The sequence below is a fragment of the Dermochelys coriacea genome, chromosome 2 (assembly GCF_009764565.3).
Source record: "Dermochelys coriacea isolate rDerCor1 chromosome 2, rDerCor1.pri.v4, whole genome shotgun sequence".
Taxonomy (NCBI): Eukaryota; Metazoa; Chordata; order Testudines; family Dermochelyidae; genus Dermochelys; species Dermochelys coriacea.
Window position 1 is genome coordinate 236,929,693 of NC_050069.1, and position 22,187 is coordinate 236,951,879.

General features: G+C 44.1%; 1 protein-coding gene across 1 annotated transcript in view; it reads left to right on the forward strand.

Annotated features, from left to right (window-relative positions):
- GPR158 (G protein-coupled receptor 158) overlaps positions 1-22,187 on the forward strand; it is a 329,341-nt gene that overhangs the window by 261,462 nt on the left and 45,692 nt on the right. The window contains exon 6 of the mRNA XM_038393446.2: positions 1,792-1,901. Coding sequence (XP_038249374.1) covers positions 1,792-1,901 — 110 coding nt within the window. The remainder of the gene's footprint in view (positions 1-1,791; positions 1,902-22,187) is intronic.

Consider the following 22,187-nt stretch of genomic DNA (forward strand, 5'->3'; position numbering starts at 1 on the left):
GCATTTTTCCTCTAGACTGATTTTACTGATTCTGAGCACCAAGTATATTATATAACTCTTTCTTTGTTCATAGTTACTGAACACTGTCATTGGGTTTGTGCTGTGCAAACATAGAGGAAGGCATAATCTCTGTTGCAATCAGTTTCCAATTTTATTTCCTTCCAGCTTATAAAATATTCCTCTCCAAAACCTCTAAGTCAGTGGTGGGCAACCTGCAGGCCGCAGGCGGCCCATCAAGATAATCCGCTGGTGGGCTGCAAGACAGTTTGTTTACATTGACCATCCACAGGCATGGCCACCTGTAGCTCCCAGTGGCCACGGTTTGCCTTCCCAGCCAATGGGAGCTGCGGGAAGTGACGGCCAGCATATCACTGCGGCCCACACCACTTCCACACTTGTGTGTGGCCCATGGGCTGAAGGTTGCCCACCACTGCTCTAAGTGCTTCTAGAACAGTCTAGGTCAGATACAGATAATACAGTTCAGACACACAATCAAGTTCAATCTCATAGTGGTGCAGATTTTTTTTACTTGTCTCTGTCTCTTTTGGTTGATGATGAAAGGTTTTCTTGGAGATATGTAGTTGTAAAAAGGATTAGAATGAAGAGGAGGCGGTTGTTTTGCAAAAAGGAGAGTGCTCCAATCATAGGTTTTAGGATGGAAGAGGGCACAAAAATAGGACTGGTAGAAGAATACAAAACAGGTGTCTATGAAGGAGGCTTTGGCAGCCGTAGGGGTTGTTCGAGGAAATAAGCAGAGCTGTATAAATAGGGCTTGATTTCATGGCCTTGAAGGTTAGGAAGAAAAGCTTGAACTTGATGAAGAAGCTGAGAGGAAGTCAGCAAAGAGATTGAGAGAAAAGAGTGCATCATTGGAGTGATGAGAGAAGTTGATTGTAGTAGCAGCGTTCTGTATGGACAAGAAGAGGCCAGAAGGTGAACAAAGGTAATTACCAATCAGTGTGAGGAGGGGATGTTGTAGAGGAAGAGGCAGCTGGGTTTTGAGAGTCCAGAGTGGTGGGGAGGGAAGGGAAGGGAAAAGAGAGGCATCATATATATCACCAATGTCCTGACGCTAAGGATGGTGATGTTATCAAGAGTAATACAGCAAGGGTTTGAGAGGCAAAATGAGATGCTCAGCTTTTGTCATGTTTGTTAGAAGGAATTACTGTGAAGTGTGATATAGTTGCTATAATAAATGTAATCAATCAAGCTGTGGGAAGAGGCCCACTAAAGAATATTATAACAGTCCACTAAAAATCTCCTTTGTGCTCTTATATACTGTATATGCTTTCATTTTGCTAAAAGTCCTCAGAAGTGTGTTTAGAGGTTCTATCACTCCATAGCTTGTCATACGGCCTTTGCCAGCTCCCTGCACAGGGCAATCAGCACCCAGAACTGTGCCAGTGAGTTGATCAGATTATCTAGTTATTTTACTGTAAAATCTCAGTATACAGTTGTAACACCGACATACCCCAGTTGTCAGCGGGTGGGATTGAACTTGGGCCTCTGGAGTTTAGTTCATGAGCCTCTACTGCATGAGCTAAAAGCCATTGGGCTATTAGCTAAGGCACTAGAGCAGACTCAATAATCTCTCTCTCCCTCTAAGTGGTCTCGGTGCCACTAGATGGGACAGGTCACCACACCCAGGAGGTGTGTGGGTTACACAGTAATACAAGCTTGAAAATGTCCGCTGCTTATTTTGTATAAATCCAATTCTGCATTTGAATCAACAACTATTTCCCCATGAAAGCTGGCACTGAAGCTCTCTTTCTTTGTCTCTCTGTTCCATAGGTTATCGTTTTGTATTTTGAGCCAAGCATATTTCGCTGTGTTCTCCTAAGATGGGTTCGTCTTCTGGGCTTTACTACTGTTTATGGAACTGTGACACTCAAGCTCCACAGGTATTTCATGTATTATTAATTTCCATCACTGTGGTAGTATGTACTTTGTGTGTGGTCAGTTAGAAACGAGCTGTGAGAATTTATTATAAACAATAGCTCTTTCTGAGGTTTAAAACCAATGTCTCTCTCTTCTCAATGTTCCTGAAGTAGTAGTAGTAATAATATTATTTTTTGAGGAATCTATATGCCAGAGTGGTTGAGTCAAGGCTGCAGGATTTGACTAAGGAGGAATAATTTGTACAGGTGTAACCTTTAGGTGGGCTAGAGTTCACTTCATTGCCCTTCTCTAGTGCCTTAAAAAACCCCAATTCCCATAGAAAAGTAACTGGGGATCCAGAGTTCAGTCTGTAAGGATTTTCAGCAACAATTGCACAGGGTCAGCCTCCCCACATTCATGTCCCAAAATGAACTAAAGAATGAATTTAATTAAAAAACTTATAAAATCTTATGATAAAGAACATAATCATCTATTTTACAGCATAACATGGGTAGTTTATAATCCACAGGCATTATCTTCACAGTATACATAACATAATAAAGAAACAAATATAAACTCTGAATAGTTCAGTCCCACCAGAAGTACTGTCGAAGAAACGGAAGGTCCCAAAAGCTAGGTGAGTCCCAAAGCTAAGGGTATGGCTACACTACGAAATTAGGTCAATTTTATAGAAGTCGATTTTTAGAAACCGAATTTATACAGTCAATTGCATATGTCCACACTAAGCACATTAAGTTGGCGGAGTGCGTCCTTACTACCATGGCTAGCATTGACTTACAGAGCGCTGCACTGTGGGTAGCTATCCCACAGTTCCCGCAGTCTCCGCTACCCATTGGAATTCTGGGTTAAGCTCCCAATGTCTGATGGGGCAAAAACATTGTTGCGGGTGGTTTTAGATACATCATCAGGCCCCTCTCCCTCCCTCCCTCCATGAAAGCAACGACAATCATTTTGTGCCTTTTTTCCTGGGTTAGCCATGCAGACGCCATACCATGGCAAGCCCGCTCAGCTCACCATCACCATACGTTTCCTGGGTGCTGCTGGCAGATGCAGTACTGCATTGCTACACAGCAGCAGCTCCTTGCCTTCGTGGCAGACAGTAGGACTGATAGCCATCATACTTCTCCTGGGTGCTCCTCGCAGACCTCGGTGAGGTCGATCAGGGGCTCCTGGACAGACATGGCTATTCTCCTCTTAGAGCACCGAATGGGAGCCAGAGACTCCAGGTCATTCTCTTCTTTAAGTTTCGTCTCATGGAGATTCAGTCCTGCTTGGAATATCATGAGAGCTGGAAGCTTCTTCCTCAAGCTGCTCTCCCTGCCATCAGCACCGCGCAGTTGCACCTACCCCAGCCTACCCCTTGCTCCCATGGCTCATGAAGCCTGGACAGTGGTAAAGAGCAGTTCAACTATAGGCTAAACAAGTGCAGAAAGGTGGTAGAATGTACCTTTGGACGTTTAAAAGCTCGCTGGTGCTGTTTGTTGACTTGGTCAGACTTCAGCACAACCAACATTCTCGTTGTTATTGCATCTTGCTGTATGCTCCATAATATCTGTGAGAGTAGGGGGGAGACATTTATGGCAGGGTGGGAGGTTAAGGCAAATCACCTGGCATCCGATTTTGAGCAGCCAGACACCAGGGCGATTAGAAAAGCACAGCAAGGCACACTGCACATCAGAGAGGCTTTGAAAACCAGTTTCATGACTGGCCAGGCTTTGGCATGACAGTTGTGTGTGTTTCTCCTTGATGCAAACCGGCCCCCTTTGTTGATTTTAATTCCCTGTAAGCTAACCACCCTCCCCCCTTCGAAGTAAAGTAACTATTGTTTTGAAACCATGCATTCTTTCTTTATTAATTAAAAAAAATGAGATAACGGACAAGGTAGCCCGGGTGGGGTGGGGGAGGAGGGAAGGAGAAGGCCACATTGCTTATTTTAGCCACACTAAAAATCAAATTGTTTGAATGACAGCCTTCTGCTGCTTGGGCCATCCTCTGGAGTGGAGTGGCTGGGTGCTCAGAGCCTCCCCCCCTGCATTCTTGAGCGTCTGGGTGAGGAAGCTATGGAACATGGGGAGGAGAGTAGGCGGTTATACAGTGGATGCAGCGGGGGTCAGTGCTCTTTTTGGCTTTCCTGCAGCTCCAGCAGATGCTTCATCATGTCCGTTTGCTCCCCCATTAGCCTCAGCATCGTGTCATGCCTCCGCTGTTCGCGCTCATTTAATTTTTTCCTGGCCTCTGCCACTGAATGCCTCTATGCATTAAGCTGTGCCCTAACAGTGTGGGAAAACTGCATGAGCTCAGAAAACGTGTCATCACGAGTGCATTTTTTTCACCTTCTCATCTGCAATAACCTCAGGGATGAAGATGATAGGGGGAGCGTAGAAACATTCTACGCTCTACAATTCTGGGGGGACTGCATGGTCACCAGTGCTGCTGAGTTCACCACGCTGACCAAACAGGAAATGAAATTCAAAGTTCCCAGGACTTTTCCTGTGTACCTGGGTAGTGCATCAGAGTTCAAAGTGCTGTCCAGAGCGGTCACAATGGAACACTCTGGGATAGCTCCTGGAGGCCAATATCATAGATTTGAGTCCACACTACCCCAAATTCGACCCAGCAAGGTTGATTTTAGTGCTACTCCCCTCGTCGGGGAGGAGTACAGAAGTCGATTTTAAAAGCCCTTTAGGTCGACGGACAGGGTTGGTTGTGTGGATGCAGTCATTTTTAAATCGACCTAACGCGGCTAAATTTGACCTAACCCCATAGTGTAGACCAGGCCTTTGTCTAAGACCTTTGGTCATGAAATCTGTACACTCTGAAGAGTCTAAAACATCTTACCACACTTGCTTGTAGGAATCTTCAGTTGGAATCCATGCAGACTCTTCCTCTGCTGAAATCACTACTAGCCAGTCAGCTAACTGATTAACCAATTACTCAGTTAAGTTAAGTGTATAGCTTTGAAGAAAAAAGTTACAAGAAAATACAAAACCAAGAATAGCAAAATATAAATGTCTCTTTCCCCATTACTACATTTAAAGAAAAGTTGGTTTTCATACTAGTTGAGACAATTTAACTGCAACAGTTTGGCTAAAATCAAAACAACATTCAAAGCATACAATTAAAATAGAAGAAATTATTTTTCCCTCCCAAATTCCCCTTGCTATAATTAACATTGCCCATGTTTCCCTGTAAGAGAGTTAACAATATCACTAACCTGCTGCAAAATGCTTCAGAGTTAGGGATAACAGCCAGCTCTGCTCTTGGGTTCAGCTTCTCCCAACTCACACAGAGTACATGGCCCCCTGTAAAGCAGCTACCCTATTAGGTGCCTGGGTTACATAGGAACATTGTAAAATCATACAGAGTTTTTAGCAGAGGGGGAAAAGATTTATTTGAAGATAAAGGGGAGTAAAATATCTAAATGTTCCTTCAAGGGTCCAAAGAGAGGAAACTGGTAAAGGATTTTTTTTGTTTTAATTGTTATAAATGTTTTTATACCACCTGGTGATGGAGGCTATAGAGAATCCTAAAACAGACAGAATGCCATACGTGCTTAATATAAGCTTTTCAAGGCTCACAAGCCAAAGGTTGCTTTCCTCAGGCACAGATAGCAAACAGGCTGAGCTATCTTAGATGTAACTGCCTGCCAGAGAAAGTGTTCAGGGAATTTTGGGTTATGTATGAAGAAATTCAGCTGAGCTGGCAGAGCACTCAACTGGGGATGCTGATACTTTGAGACCCAACTTCAAATCCCACCTCTACAGTCTCTTTATAAATCAATGTCTTTTGTGGGCATGTATTAGATAAAATCTAAACACTTTCCCCCTTACACCACAATGAAAAGAAATATAGAGGAATACTTACTTATACATCCATCCCATAAATGTATTTGTGAAGAGCGAGCAAAAGGGAGTATATAAATATTAGCGCGTAGAAAACTGATGAAGCTGTAAAGTATTCATGCTTATGTTTTACTCTAGCTTCTTTAATCCATTGGCATGATATACAAGTGAGATCCAGTATAATGCTCTGAACTGTGCTATGATATGGTCGATGACATCTGGATTTTGCACTAATTATATATATTGATATCAATAAGTATACTTTGCCTGTTTGTTTAATGGTGTCTGATCACCTCTTTGCATTGATATATATCAAAAAAGTCACAATAGATACTCTAAGTACCTTCTTTGCAGAGGATGAATTCTGGTGTGAGAAGGGAAGTATATTAGAGGACTTTGGAAAATATAGAGGAGAATTGGGGGTTTTGTTTAGAGGAGCTATTATCTTGAGCTCAGAATAAGAGCCTAGGAATGTCTAGAATCCAGATTATTGTTCCACATGCGGTTCTGTAACAGGCTGATCACATGGCTTAAAGTTAACATGGATTGGTGATGCCATATTGTGATAAGGGACCTGGAATTGTGTTTAAGTAAGGCGAGGAAAGGATTGAAAAATAGAATAGAAGCTCTTGTACCTCTAGATTGCCCATTCAAATCCAGGCAAAGTTGTGGGACCACAATAGTTGTTACCTGATGGCTGTTCAGTTTCCTGTGTAAACTGAGTTCTCAGTCTAGTTCCTACAAACCAAGTGTCTATGTTAAAACACACAAGCCTCCATACCCCCTGCTCTGCAACATGGCCACATTTCACACTACTTAGTACTTTTACTGACAGTCAAGCACATTATGATGAATTAACCCCTAGAAATAGGTTTCTCCAAGCTGCAGTAGAGGCAATCACAAGGGCATATATTCATATGAAAATTTTAAAATAAAATTAAAACAATACAAACAAAAACCATTCTGGGGCATGACAGTTGGACTATGGAGAGAAAATTTTAAGAACTCGGGTTTTTATTTCTTGGTTGAAATAATTGTGCTGCTGATGTTATGGCCCAGAATAAGTAACTGCATTTTTCAGCTATAACATTTACATTATCATTGGATTCATTTAACGTTTCTTCACGACTTTATGACTGCTCCACCTTTTGTAAACTGCTTTAATTGGCTTTTATGCCAGCTTATTCAACAAGGTGTGCATTTTTGTTTCTATACTCTATATCTGCATGTCTGTATTGTAATCTTGTGCCTTGCCTTCTCTATTTACTATTTATTATTTATTCTCTATTTATAAACATCTTGGGCACGTCTTCCTCCAAGTATAAGTAGTGATCCTGAAGGACTGAGTAAACCTATGACACACATTTTAAATAATAATGATAATTGAATCATGTGAGGTAAGAAAGAACTGGCTGCTGTATAAATCCGCACAAGACCAGCATTGAGATTCTTGGAAGATCTAATTTAATCTATGATCATAGAATATGATATAGAATATGATATAGAAATGAAGAATGGACAGAATAGACAACTGAACATTTTTTGTGGCTACATCCACACTTACTTGTGGGAAGAACTTGTTTATGATGATGAATTGGTTATTTTGAGATCAGCGGGAATCCTAGGACAGTGGAGCAGCCCTAGGAATGATGCTAACAAAGTCTAAAGGATCTCCAGATCAGCCACACATTACTCATATCTACCTTCTGCAGTACTTTCAGAAAACCCGAAAGGTGCTGTATACATGTGCCCAACCTGGCTGAACAGCCTATTGTAGGAAGAATGGGTAAAATAAACAGCATCATCTTCTGTCTTTGATCAACCTATCAGTGCCATTTTATGTCATCCATTCTGACCCTCAACCACTTTTTATTCACTGTGCATTTTTAAAATAATGAGCTGAATTTATAACTCCACTTTTTCTTGAGAAAACAGGAAAATGAGCTAAATTTAACAGATTTAAATTCAGGGAGGTGAACAGAAGACTCTAGTACTTTCCTCAACAATGAAGTCCACAGAATGTTTCTAGTGGATCAAATGCAATGCTGTTCTAAAGGTAGCCATTTGGGATCAAATGAGCTGCTGATGTTGCTTCTTTTTATACATCTCTGTGACTGCAGATTGTCTCTGTGTCCTTGTCTGTGTTTTTTGTTTAAAAACAGGTTCTATGCTTAGATTTTATTTTTGGAACGTTTACATCTCGGCTTCAAAATTAAAGAAAAATACACAAAATAGGCTGGGTGAGAGAGAGTAATTCTGGAGGGAAGAATGGTCATGTACTGTTCTTTTTTGGACCATCGGTTCTCAACCTGGGAATTATAACTTCCATAATGTCAGGGATGCTCAAATCAACTTCAGTCGACTGGCTCCTGGTTCTAATGCACATCGAGGCTTCGCAGATTAGAAGAGCTGCTCAGACATCTTGCATTCTTAACCATGTCAATGCAAACACAAGGATCCCGCTGCACAATGACTTGCAGAACCCACCAAAGGCAAGATTAAAATCCTGCTATGGAACCGCATCAGACCCTTACACCCAACTTTGACACTGAGGCTCAAAGGAGAGTCCTGTGGCCCGTATCAACCACTCAAAACAAATAGCTTGTCATTGACCCTGTCAAGGAACCACCGGGTTTTGATTTATGTCAAAAACACTGGTGCAGATTGAGTCACATCAGGAAATCTCCTGGGAGATGTGGACAAACCCTCTTTAAATGGAAAACAAGGCAAACACCTGTCAGTAACTTTTAGGTCACCAGACACAAACGATGGTGTATATATATCTGATAAATAGATGGGAAATATATCTGAGTGTCCCCTTTGTTCTTTCACCGGGGGCCTGAAGGACATGCACCATCTCACTGCAGCGGCAATGTGCTGGCTATCAAATCTAGATATAAATTTGTAGTCATTGCTAGCTACCCAATCCATATGAAAGAAGAAGAAGAATGGAAGTTAGACATGAAGAGAGATACAGTGTTGCTGAATGTCTACATGAGGAATCATTCATCAGAAAAGTTCATATTTACTGGGTGGCCAGTTAGAGATTCCAGAGGAAAATTTCTGTTCCAGTGTATAAGCCAGTGGATTAACTTATTGGCCCATTACTCTGGGGGCTTTCTGTGCCAAAAACTTAATTCTGCGCACGATATTTTAAATTTCTGAACATTTTATTTGTCAAAATAACACTACATAATCACACCAGTTTCAATTATTTTGGTAATTTATTTCAAAATACCTAGGAGCAAGTATGTCGGTAACAATACAGACACACACAAAAATTCCCCCAGGAGCAGAGAGTTAAAGAAACCCCTATGACAACCCAGTTCTCATTTCTCTGCCCCCTTCCCCCTCCCCAGAGCCCAGCCAGGGGACCAGACATAGACAACCCCACCCCCACAGAGCCCAGCCATGGTGCTCCCCCAACGAATACACCCCAAACCCCTCCTCCGCCGAGCCCAGCCATGCCCCCCCAGTGGCCCAGATACCCACACCTCACCCCCTCAGCCCAGCTGCGGCCCCCCCTTGCCCAGATACCTGTCCCTTCTCCCCCCAAGAGCCCAGAAACCTGCCCTCCCCAGAGCCCAGGGATCAAGAGGGAGAAACAGCCTGATGCTTGGTCCCAGGCTTGCATGGAGTTTCCTGCGCACTGCTACCTCCTTCAGGGCATGCTGGGAACTTCAACTGCCAGAACCCTCTAGCTCCCTCCCCCTCCCCGCAGCAGTGTCTTCTATGTGTGAGCGGGGCTCTCCCGGGTCCACCAGCCTCTGCTGGCAGCCAGCCACACTGCAGCCGATTTCTGTGAGAGAAAGGAAATTTGGCACGTACAACATTAATTTCTGCAAAATTCTGCATTGTGCAGTGGTGAAGAATTCCAAAAGTAGCCCATGCATCAAAAACATACTCCAGCCATGGTATTACAGTCCCCTTTTCTGCAGGGTTTTGGCTTTATTTCTTCAAAATAAAACTGTTTGACACAAGTTGAACACAGTCATGTCCTTCCCCCAACCCAGGTGTTCTGTAAGAACGTATCTACCATCTGCAGGAATACTTTACACAGGCTGTCCATGTTGGAGTCAAGACTATCTCTTTTGTGCCATTATCTTTCATTTCCTGCACTCTGCAGGATTATACCTTGGAGGCCATCCACCTGAGAGCTGTAAATAAACTGGGTTCTTTCTCCTGACCCAGGGACTTCTGCAGGCACCTTCCTACCGCCTGCAGCTCTTTAGCTCAACTGAGCTCCTTAGCAGATTTAACAAGGACCAGATCATCTTCCAGTTATCACCTGATCCCTGGCCTCACTGCATCAGCTGGGAAGCAGCTGATTAGTCACAGGTAGGTCTGGGACCCACGTCCTCTTTAATAACCAGCCACCCTGTGGTACACTTCATATGAAAAACAACTTGTCATTTCAGAGCAGTGTCATTTTGGCATTTCAGTCCCCAAGGACAAAGATAATTTTGTGTGTACACTGAAGAGGTCTTAGAATGAATCTGAGATCTCTGTGGTTTTGGGATATGGGCCTAATTTCAAGCAAGTGTATTACCTTGGAACAGGGACCTCCTTTGTACTCAGATTTGGAATTGACAGTGCAGGTACCTTGGCTGCTCGGAAAAGAAATATGTGTCCTGCCAGGGTTGCCAAGGTGTGGATTCTAGGTAATTCTTGGATTGTGAGGTTGCAGAAGTTTGAGGAAGGGCAATGATTACACTGTGACATGGAGATTGCTTACTACAGTCTGATTTGGGTGGAGAGAAGTGGCCTGTGTTGGGCCTGTGCCCACTCTGTAGTGTCCAACTTGAAAGGTTGTGATCTACTGGGCATTGTGGTGATTCATTCAGGCAGAAATTATCTGGGCCATATTCCTGGTGAGTACTTCATACAATGTACGATGGCAGATTTGGACCACATCAGAGATTTGTTTCCAGGAGCTGTGATAGTTTGCTTTGATTTGGGTGAGCAGCTGAATAATTGTTACAGCAACACTATGAAAGCAAGCAATAAATGTTAGAAGAACATTAATTGGGAAATTGGAGGGTTCATTGCTGACCAGAAAATGTGTACTGTAAGGCATAGAAACATTACAAGCTCTGATACCTCGCTAGTTTTTGGACATCTAGCAGTCAGAGGTAAGAAGCCATTTCTCTCAAACATAAAAGCGTCAGGGTTTCTATTCCAAAATACTGTCTGTGAAATTCTCTTGCTGGCCCTGCTACAAACTCCACCTGTGACGGTGTGATCCACTCTCCCCTAGAATGGCACCTCCTCCTGGGCGTTCTGAGGAATAGCTTATGAGGTTGACGCCCCTTCTTACAGTTGCATGGTGTCCTCTGCTGGCCTCTCTGGGTCTATGGCCCCTCCCTCACTCCATGAGCTGCTGCAACCTCTTTGTCACTCAGCCCTCTGACCAGGTCACTCTACATATTTTCCCCTTCCTGGGTACGAAAGTCTTCCTTTAGCAGTCTTAGGCAGCCTTCCCATTCACTGCCGTGTACTGCCTCTTCTTCAGTGGTGGCAGGGGAACCCAGGCCTGTCCTCTACTCCGGGTTGCAGCTCAGGGACCCTCTAGCCAGCAGTCAAGGTCTGTTCCCTTCTAGACCTTATTGCCTTTCCCTGAGCTGTGTCCTACCCGCATGGCTTCCCCCCTTTCTCCCAAACGCACCTCCCTTCTCCCAGGGAGTGACTGCGGGCTTTCCCATCTGCCCCCTCAAATGTCAATTTCCTGCCTTTGTAAGTCCAGCTCAGCTCCTTCCTCCTCAGCTGGGCTCCCTCACTCAGTCAGGGGATTACTTAGCCCCCTGATTCCTCTCACCTGTGGCCTATTGGGTTAATTAGCCATTTCTTTGTCTTCATTAACAATTTCAGGGCAAGTGTGGGAAGAACACCCCATCACACCACCCTACAACCACTCTGAAACATAACCAGGAACACCATTCCACTGCACCATGGCTGTCCTTTGCTTCAGGCACTGCATGTGAGTCAGGTTATAGGAGGGGAAATTAATGGCAATAGAAACATTTGTATAACAGGGAGCGAGGACTTCATGGAGATATGTTTCTTGCTGGTGGTAGGAGCGCCTGGGTAGTGTAGTGGGAAGAGGGCCAGGTTAGAGGGGCTAACACAAAAAATGGGCAAGGGGTGTGGCTGGGGAGTTGTGCTGAAGCAAGGTTGGTGGGCTGCTGCTGCTGCTGAGGATGGGGGGCTGGCTGGTTCAGCATACTAATTGTGGGACATAATATGTAAAACTGTGTTAATTACTACTAACGCCCACCAACAACATATCTTTTCCTATTAAAAATCTTGGAAATTCAGTGTCAGAAAAATGCCTCACTGCAGAGTCAAGGTTGTTTGGCGATATGTTGTCTCCTTGCAGAATGATCACTTGAGCAGATCTCAAACTTCTGAAAAAAAAAAGGATAATCCTCTCATTTCCACCTCACTGCTAGCAATAAGATTTGTAATAAAGCCTATTCCCTGCTACCAACATCACTACAAAATCTGCATAGAAATGATGCATCCTGCATCCTGAAGGTCCCACATGCCCTTTTCCTTTCCTTCACACTTGTGATTAGGGCCCTATCAACTTAACAGCCATGAAAAACCATGTCACAGAGTGTGAAATCTGGTCTCCCCCAATGAACTCTGGTCTTTTGTGTGCTTTTACACTTACTATGCAGATTTCATTGGGGGAGACCAGATTTCTCAAATTGGGGGTCCTGACCCAAAAGGGAGTTGCAGATGGGTCACAAGGTTATTTTAGGGAGGTCACAGTATTGCCACCCTTACTTCTGTGCCACCTTCAGAGCTGGGCTTCCGGAAAGCGGCTGCTGTTGGCTAGGCGCCCAGGTCTGAAGGCAGCCCCCCACCAGTAGCTGCACAGAAGTAAGGGTAGCAGTACAATAACCTTGTGATCCCCCACAACTTCTTTTTGGGTCAGGACCCCTACAACTATAACACTGAAATTTCAGATTTAAATACTTGAAACAATGACATTTACGATTTTTAAAATCCTATGACCATTAAATTGACCAAAATAGACTGTGAATTTGGTAGGGCCCTACACATGAGGATAGAAAACATAGCCCTCCTCCTATCACAGTCACACTCTGTCACACACCTCAAAATAATCCACAGATCTCTCAAACATACCTCTACCAAGCAGTGCTAACCACCATATAGTACAGCTATAGCTGGATCTGACCACACTCACTTTACCTGGGGTGCATGCAGATAATACATGCCCAGGCTGATCTCATATCCCAGCTTGCCCCTGACAATAGCCTTTGTAATAAAACCCCTGTGCCCTACTAATTATATAACATACACAATTCTGCACTGAAATGATGCAAACACAAAAATAAGTTGAGTGCAATACAAAGGTGAAATTTAATGGCCTGTCTCATACAGGAGGTCAGACTAGATGATCTAATGATCTAATGGTCCCTTCTGGCCTTAAACTCCATGAATCTCTGAAACACAAGCTCTGCTGTCAGTGTTAATTTGGGTCAGTATGGATAACTAAACTTTTTTTTTAAATTTAAATTTCACGCCAATCTTATTTACTGACCTACACCTTTTCCCAGCTAATGATTATCTTCAAAGTAGCTCTGATCACGTAAGTGGTTTAAATCTGTTTACAGACTTGTAGTACTAGGAGAATCAGGCAATCTGCCTCAAAAATAACTATGGAAAATAGTTATCTGTATGTGTTTCTAGTTAATACTTCTCTGACTTACCATGAAAACCAGTCTTGTACAACAATTCAGTAGTTTTGGCTGAACAGTGGTAACAATTATATTGTGACTACATTATTAGCTAATGTTGTGATGTTAAATTGACACTGTACCAATCTGTGCATTGTTCAAATGTGCTAATTGGTTACTTCCTGAGACATAACCAGTCTCCTCTAAATATATTAGATCTCTGGGTTGTACCACAAAGTCCAAAACATTACAGCCTGAGATGCTGGAAGAAAACAATTCAGGACTGCAGGGATATTATACATTGAAGAGACTCTTTAGTGTCTATCAAATCAGACCCAGGTATCTAACTGAAGCATTTTTCTATAAATTATCTGCAATCTTCTTTTTTTTATTAAATATGAACACAGATATTTTTAAATAAATAATTAAAGCTTTTTACTATAATTAAATAACTAGAACACTGGCATTTTTCAGATTGCTAGCAAATATATTCTTAAAAGAATACATTGTCTGTTTTTCCATCCGTTAAATCTGTATTCTATAAAGGGTGAGTAGGCTTTGTAAAACTAAAAAGCTCTTAAACAGTTGTTGGACTCCTATGAGAAAAAAAAGTATTATTTTAAAAAAAATGAAAACTTGCCTAGCAGCTGTTTCCTGCTCCAATTCAAGGAACACAATAATGTAACTGAAGATTTTGATATAGAGGGATTCACCCAGGAAGCTTCAACCACTATTTTCAGTTTTAAACCCCAACGTTTCATCTTATGTGGACTCCCTAACTTCTAGGATGACTGAACAGTCGTCCTGAGTTACCAGAGCGTGGGAGACAGTGAATGGAATGAACCCTATAATGGCCAGTAGTTGAAGCTACCAGAACCAGAACCAAAATCATTTTGGCCAGAACCAAAATCATAGCTGGAGGAACACTACTTCTGTGACTAGCTTCCTAGGGTGTCTACACTGCAATTAAAAACCCGGGTCTGTTCCATGCCAGCTGATTTGAGCTTGCGGGACTTGGGCTACATGGCTGTTTAATTGCAGTATAGATGTTTGGGTTCAGGCTGCAGCCCAAACTCTGGGACCCTTCCACCTTACAGCTTTCTAACTTGCTGCAGCTGGATGCAGCTCAAGAGCAATCAAACGTACAAAGAATTGGCACCTTGCCCTGTTATCATCAGAGAGGCTTGGTCTGTAATCATTCAGTTGGATTACTACACAGACAAAGTCAGAATCATTGATATAGTTTGCAGAGTGTGTCAGCTGGAATATACAATCACAAGGCCTTTATTTCCCAAGACTATTTAAAATAACAACAACAAAACAACAACAAATCCCACCCCACACATGTACCAAGAATTTTTGATTGATTGCTAAATTACTAGAGGATTGGTGGTAGTCTTTCATCTAGCTAGCGGTACGGAAAGTGCTGTGTGAGGGGAAAGTGTTTCTCACTGAGGTGGTTTTTTGAAGGTTTCATTGTCTTCTATGGAATAATCCATTTTGGAGGTCAGTGTTGGATTGTTAAATTATTCTCTGCTTTGAGCAGCAAGAAGTGTAGATTTTCCATGGTATTCTGTCTTCCAGTTCAAATAGCTGGTACGGATTTTTTATTCTCTATTTCATGCATATGGAACATTTAGCATGTACTAAATTGAGGGGCTAAATTCAGTGCTGGGTAAGCAGTTTTAACTCACTGAAGTCTCCAGGGCGAATTTGGCCCAGTGATTGACATTATTCAGGCCCTTTTTTTTAATTGCAGCAGAGGTCATTAGCATTTAGGGGTTGCTGTTCTCTGATGAGGCTATCTTAACTAGCCAATTTATCTTTCTAAAAATGTTTACTGTGGCTGGCAATATAGTGTTAGCAATTAATTTATTTTTTGTACTCTGCCTACTCAACAGAGCTGTGACAGTTTTTGCTTGCTTCCTCATTGCAGCCTTTCTCTTAACTTCTGCTCTCTAAAACATTTTTTCCTTTTCATTCTTTTTTATTATCGTAAGAATTTCATTTTCCGTAATCAGATCGGTGGATCTGTGACTGTGCAAGGCATTCCTGTAGGTGATTGCATAATTGTGTTTCATAGACACAGCCAGCCAATGTGCCAGAACTTTCTCTATCGTTTATGCTTTGTCCATGATTTAAATTTTTATAGTTGGTAGTTGTTGTACATGCCATTAGCTTATTGGTTAATAGCTTGTGGCTCTCTTTATAAAGGTACGTCTACATTTGCAGCTGTACACAGTTACGTGTGTGTTGTTATGTTATGCGCTCCTTGTTGTCCACATCTGACGCTCTGAAGGACAGTGTTGTGTGCAAAAGCTAGCACGCATGAGGGGTGTGGGCATATGCACACTTCTGCTGTGGCATGGCACTGTACCCATTATACAATGCAGTGAGGATGGGGGCAGGGTCGTGTATCAGGTCATGGGTATCAATAGTTCTCCAGGGCCATTCCCAGAATGCCTTGATCCATTTGCTGCCTGACCCTTACTCAAAGGTATAAACATCCCTGACTTCCCCCTCCCCAACTCCCATTTCCAGCAGTAGTAGTAACCTGTGCTGAGCCCTTCAGAACAGTCTTCTGCTAAAATCTATTGATGACTACAGGTGATCATGGTCTGAGCGCAGCTGTGTGGTCTCTGAAGCACACCCAGGAGCTGATCAATGTGTGGTCAGAGTACACCATCCTCTGCGACTTCTCCCAGGTCAGCAGGAACATTCACCTGTACCTGGAGATTTCAAGGAGGCTGGCATTCACCGGACTCCTTCCGAGCACTAGGAATGCATGAAGCTCCTCAGGATTTTGTAATGAAGGGTGAAGGACTCCAACGATCACTCTGGGAGGGGACCTAACATATGCCCTTGCTTCAATGAGCTGGATCAGGTGCTCTCCAGGGCTGTGAGTAGAATCATAGAATCATAGAATATCAGGGTTGGAAGGGACCCCAGAAGGTCATCTAGTCCAACCCCCTGCTCAAAGCAGGACCAAGTCCCAGTTAAATCATCCTAGCCAGGGCTTTGTCAAGCCTGACCTTAAAAACCTCTAAGGAAGGAGATTCTACCACCTCCCTAGGTAACGCATTCCAGTGTTTCACCACCCTCTTAGTGAAAAAGTTTTTCCTAATATCCAATCTAAACCTCCCCCATTGCAACTTGAGACCCTTACTCCTCATTCTGTCATCTGCTACCATTGAGAACAGTCTAGAGCCATCCTCTTTGAAACCCCCTTTCAGGTAGTTGAAAGCAGCTATCAAATCCCCCCTCATTCTTCTCTTCTGCAGACTAAACAATCCCAGCTCCCTCAGCCTCTCCTCATAAGTCATGTGCTCTAGACCCCTAATCATTTTTGTTGCCCTTCGCTGTACTCTTTCCAATTTATCCACATCCTTCTTGTAGTGTGGGGCCCAAAACTGGACACAGTACTCCAGATGAGGCCTCACCAGTGTCGAATAGAGGGGAACGATCACGTCCCTCGATCTGCTCGCTATGCCCCTACTTATACATCCCAAAATGCCATTGGCCTTCTTGGCAACAAGGGCACACTGCTGACTCATATCCAGCTTCTCGTCCACTGTCACCCCTAGGTCCTTTTCCGCAGAACTGCTGCCGAGCCATTCGGTCCCTAGTCTGTAGCGGTGCATTGGATTCTTCCATCCTAAGTGCAGGACCCTGCACTTATCCTTATTGAACCTCATTAGATTTCTTTTGGCCCAATCTTCCAATTTGTCTAGGTCCTTCTGTATCCTATCCCTCCCCTCCAGCGTATCTACCACTCCTCCCAGTTTAGTATCATCCGCAAATTTGCTGAGAGTGCAATCCACACCATCCTCCAGATCATTTATGAAGATATTGAACAAAACGGGCCCCAGGACCGACCCCTGGGGCACTCCACTTGACACCGGCTGCCAACTAGACATGGAGCCATTGATCACTACCCGTTGAGCCCGCAATCTAGCCAGCTTTCTACCCACCTTATAGTGCATTCATCCAGCCCATACTTCCTTAACTTGCTGACAAGAATGCTGTGGGAGACCGTGTCAAAAGCTTTGCTAAAGTCAAGAAACAATACATCCACTGCTTCCCTTCATCCACAGAACCAGTAATCTCATCATAAAAGGCGATTAGATTAGTCAGGCATGACCTTCCCTTGGTGAATCCATGCTGACTGTTCCTGATCACTTTCCTCTCCTCTAAGTGCTTCAGGATTGATTCTTTGAGGACCTGCTCCATGATTTTTCCAGGGACTGAGGTGAGGCTGACCGGCCTGTAGTTCCCAGGATCCTCCTTCTTCCCTTTTTTAAAGATGGGCACTACATTAGCCTTTTTTCCAGTCATCCGGGACTTCCCCCGTTCGCCACGAGTTTTCAAAGATAATGGCCAAGGGCTCTGCAATCACAGCCGCCAATTCCCTCAGCACTCTCGGATGCAATTCGTCCGGCCCCATGGACTTGTGCACGTCCAGCTTTTCTAAATAGTCCCTAACCACCTCTATCTCTACAGAGGGCTGGCCATCTCTTCCCCATTTTGTGATGCCCAGCACAGCAGTCTGGGAGCTGACCTTGTTAGTGAAAACAGAGGCAAAAAAAGCATTGAGTACATTAGCTTTTTCCACATCCTCTGTCACTAGCTTGCCTCCCTCATTCAGTAAGGGGCCCACACTTTCCTTGGCTTTCTTCTTGTTGCCAACATACCTGAAGAAACCCTTCTTGTTACTCTTGACATCTCTTGCTAGCTGCAGCTCCAGGTGCGATTTGGCCCTCCTGATATCTTTCCTACATGCCCGAGCAATATTTTTATACTCTTCCCTGGTCATATGTCCAACCTTCCACTTCTTGTAAGCTTCTTTTTTATGTTTAAGATCCGCTAGGATTTCACCATTAAGCCAAGCTGGTCGCCTGCCATATTTACTATTCTTTCGACTCATCGGGATGGTTTGTCCCTGTAACCTCAACAGGGATTCCTTGAAATACAGCCAGCTCTCCTGGACTCCCTTCCCTTTCATGTTAGTCCCCCAGGGGATCCTGGCCATCTGTTCCCTGAGGGAGTCAAAGTCTGCTTTCCTGAAGTCCAGGGTCCGTATCCTGCTGCTTACCTTTCTTCCCTGCGTCAGGATCCTGAACTCAACCAACTCATAGAATCATAGAATATCAGGGTTGGAAGGGACCCCAGAAGGTCATCTAGTCCAACCTCCTGCTCAAAGCAGGACCAAGTCCCAGTTAAATCATCCCAGCTAGGGCTTTGTCAAGCCTGACCTTAAAAACCTCTAAGGAAGGAGATTCTACCACCTCCCTAGGTAACGCATTCCAGTGTTTCACCACCCTCTTAGTGAAAAAGTTTTTCCTAATATCCAATCTAAACCTCCCCCATTGCAACTTGAGACCATTACTCCTCGTTCTGTCATCTGCTACCATTGAGAACAGTCTAGAGCCATCCTCTTTGAAACCCCCTTTCAGGTAGTTGAAAGCAGCTATCAAATCCCCCCTCATTCTTCTCTTCTGCAGACTAAACAATCCCAGCTCCCTCAGCCTCTCCTCATAAGTCATGTGCTCTAGACCCCTAATCATTTTCGTTGCCCTTCGTTGTACTCTTTCCAATTTATCCACATCCTTCCTGTAGTGTGGGGCCCAAAACTGGACACAGTACTCCAGATGAGGCCTCACCAGTGTCGAATAGAGGGGAACGATCACGTCCCTCGATCTGCTCGCTATGCCCCTACTTATACAACCCAAAATGCCATTGGCCTTCTTGGCAACCAGGGCACACTGCTGACTCATATCCAGCTTCTCGTCCACTGTCACCCCTAGGTCCTTTTCCGCAGAACTGCTGCCGAGCCATTCGGTCCCTAGTCTGTAGCGGTGCATTGGATTCTTCCATCCTAAGTGCAGGACCCTGCATTTATCCTTATTGAACCTCATTAGATTTCTTTTGGCCCAATCCTCCAATTTGTCTAGGTCCTTCTGTATCCTATCCCTCCCCTCCAGCGTATCTACCACTCCTCCCAGTTTAGTATCATCCGCAAATTTGCTGAGAGTGCAATCCACACCATCCTCCAGATCATTTATGAAGATATTGAACAAAACAGTTCATGGTCACTGCCTCCCAGATTCCCATCCACTTTTGCTTCCCCCACTAATTCTACCCGGTTTGTGAGCAGCAGGTCAAGAAAAGCGCTCCCCCTAGTTGGCTCCCCTAGCACTTGCACCAGGAAATTGTCCCCTACGCTTTCCAAAAACTTCCTGGATTGTCTATGCACCGCTGTATTGCTCTCCCAGCAGATATCAGGAAAATTAAAGTCACCCATGAGAATCAGGGCATGCGATCTAGTAGCTTCCGTGAGTTGCCGGAAGAAAGCCTCATCCACCTCATCCCCCTGGTCCGGTGGTCTATAGCAGACTCCCACCATGACATCACTCTTGTTGCACACACTTCTAAACTTAATCCAGAGACACTCAGGTTTTTCCACAGTTTCGTACCGGAGCTCTGAGCAGTCATACTGCTCCCTTACATACAGTGCTACTCCCCCACCTTTTCTGCCCTGCCTGTCCTTCCTGAACAGTTTATAACCATCCATGACTGTACTCCAGTCATGTGAGTTATCCCACCAAGTCTCTGTTATTCCAATCACGTCATAATTCCTTGACATCACCAGGACCTCCAGTTCTCCCTGCTTGTTTCCAAGGCTTTGTGCATTTGTATATAAGCACTTGAGATAACCTGTTGATCGCCCCTCATTCCCAGTATGAGGCAGGAGCCCTCCCCTCACAGACATTCCTGCCTGTGCTTCCTCCCGGTATCCCGCTTTCCCACTTACCTCAGGGCTTTGGTCTCCTTCCCCCGGTGAACCTAGTTTAAAGCCCTCCTCACTAGGTTAGCCAGCCTGCTGGCAAAGATGTTCTTCCCTCTCTTCGTAAGATGGAGCCCGTCTCTGCCCAGCACTCCTCCTTCATGGAACACCATCCCATGGTCAAAGAATCCAAAGCCTTCTCTCCGACACCACCTGCGTAGCCATTCGTTGACCTCCACGATTCGACGGTCCCTACCCAGGCCTTTTCCTTCCACGGGAAGAATGGACGAGAACACCACTTGCGCCTCCAACTCCTTTATCCTTCTTCCCAGAGCCACGTAGTCCGCAGTGATCCGCTCAAGGTCATTCTTGGCAGTATCATTGGAGTATGGAGCCTGAAGTGACTCACGGACCCCTCCTTAACCCCATTGGCCTCATTATACAACGGAACACTGATGAGGGGCAGAGTGAGAAGATTGCAGGGACCGGGGAGGGAGACATGGAGGAAAAGGAGCACGTGATCCAACACCTACCTGGTGAACCCAAATGAGGAAGTCCTCCCTGAGAATGTCCAAGAGAATTGCAGAAAACACTGGTAAGTCTTACAGTGGATGGACCCCCACCTTCACTGCCAACATCCCCCCTTGCTCTGATGCTACATGCCTCAGCACATCCCCCACCACCGCACCACCCCGACATGGGTTCATCCCAAAGGTTTAGGATGGAGTAGCAGAATTCACAGCACATGACTATGATTGCTTAAAAGTCTGGTGCCATAGAAATGCAAACAATTTCCTCCATCCGACAACCCCTTCCCTCCACTGCCTATGAATTTGTCATTTTTTAAAAACAAATGTTCGTGACAATGAAGTAAGCCATGAAATAATTGTTGCTGTTCAAAGCACCAGAATGAAAACCAGAAGGCAAGTTAAGTGAATCATATTTATATCTTTGTTAATAATTTAAGTGATAATACAGACAACGGAAACAAAACTAAATTAACATTGAAGATATCTGATACTGAGCAGTGCATTTACAACTCATCCTACTCAACCCTTACCAAACAGTCATGAGTTCTTGAAACCATGGTAGTACTTATGCCCAGGGAGTAAACATGTATAGCACCTGATAAGTGCTGTAGGCAACGATGTCAGAAAACATTGTGAGGAAGGAATGTGTGAAGTCCCTCTCAAAGCCTTACAGACTTTAAAAAAATTACTTTAATAATGCTTAAGTAGGGCCCTATGAAATGCATTTTATTATTGTGTATTTTCAGATTTATTATTTTTTTATTTTGTTTTTTTTCCTTTTTAAAAATATTAATTCCATCTTTATGGGTTTGTTTAATCAAAATTGTTTGATACATTGACAAAAATTAGCCTTACTATGAATAATAAAAATGTTCAGAATTGAATTGGAAAAGGGAAAAAATGATTTTACAAAGAAATCCTACAATTTAAACAAAACATCCTGCAGATATACAGTATACGGTAAAAGTAACACATTTGAAATGATTTTTTAAAGTACCGTTCAGTAACACTGCTGAACAGTAACATAAGTCCACAGGAGAGTGTGTGTGTGTGTGAGAGAGAGAGAGAAAGAGAGAGACAGAACCCACGTGTATGTGTGTGTGTATGTGAGAGAGAGAAACTGTGTGCACTGGGGGAGTGTGTGCACCTGAGTTAGTGTGTCCACACGCTGTCTCTGTAAGCAGGGTACTCACCAGCCTGAACATTTGTTCAGACAGCAGCCAGCAACACCCACTCCTGAGCCAGAGGATGGTTCACAGACAGGCGCCCCCTTGTTCCCCCTGCCCCGGTCAGCAGAGACCAGGTACACCAGTGGGGGGGAAGGGGACACCCCAACATCAGCCCCTCCCTGGCTCTGCGCAGGACAGCAGATCAGGAGGCTCCTGATCCAAAGCAGCTTGGTTCTCCTACATGCGGCTGCTGCTGG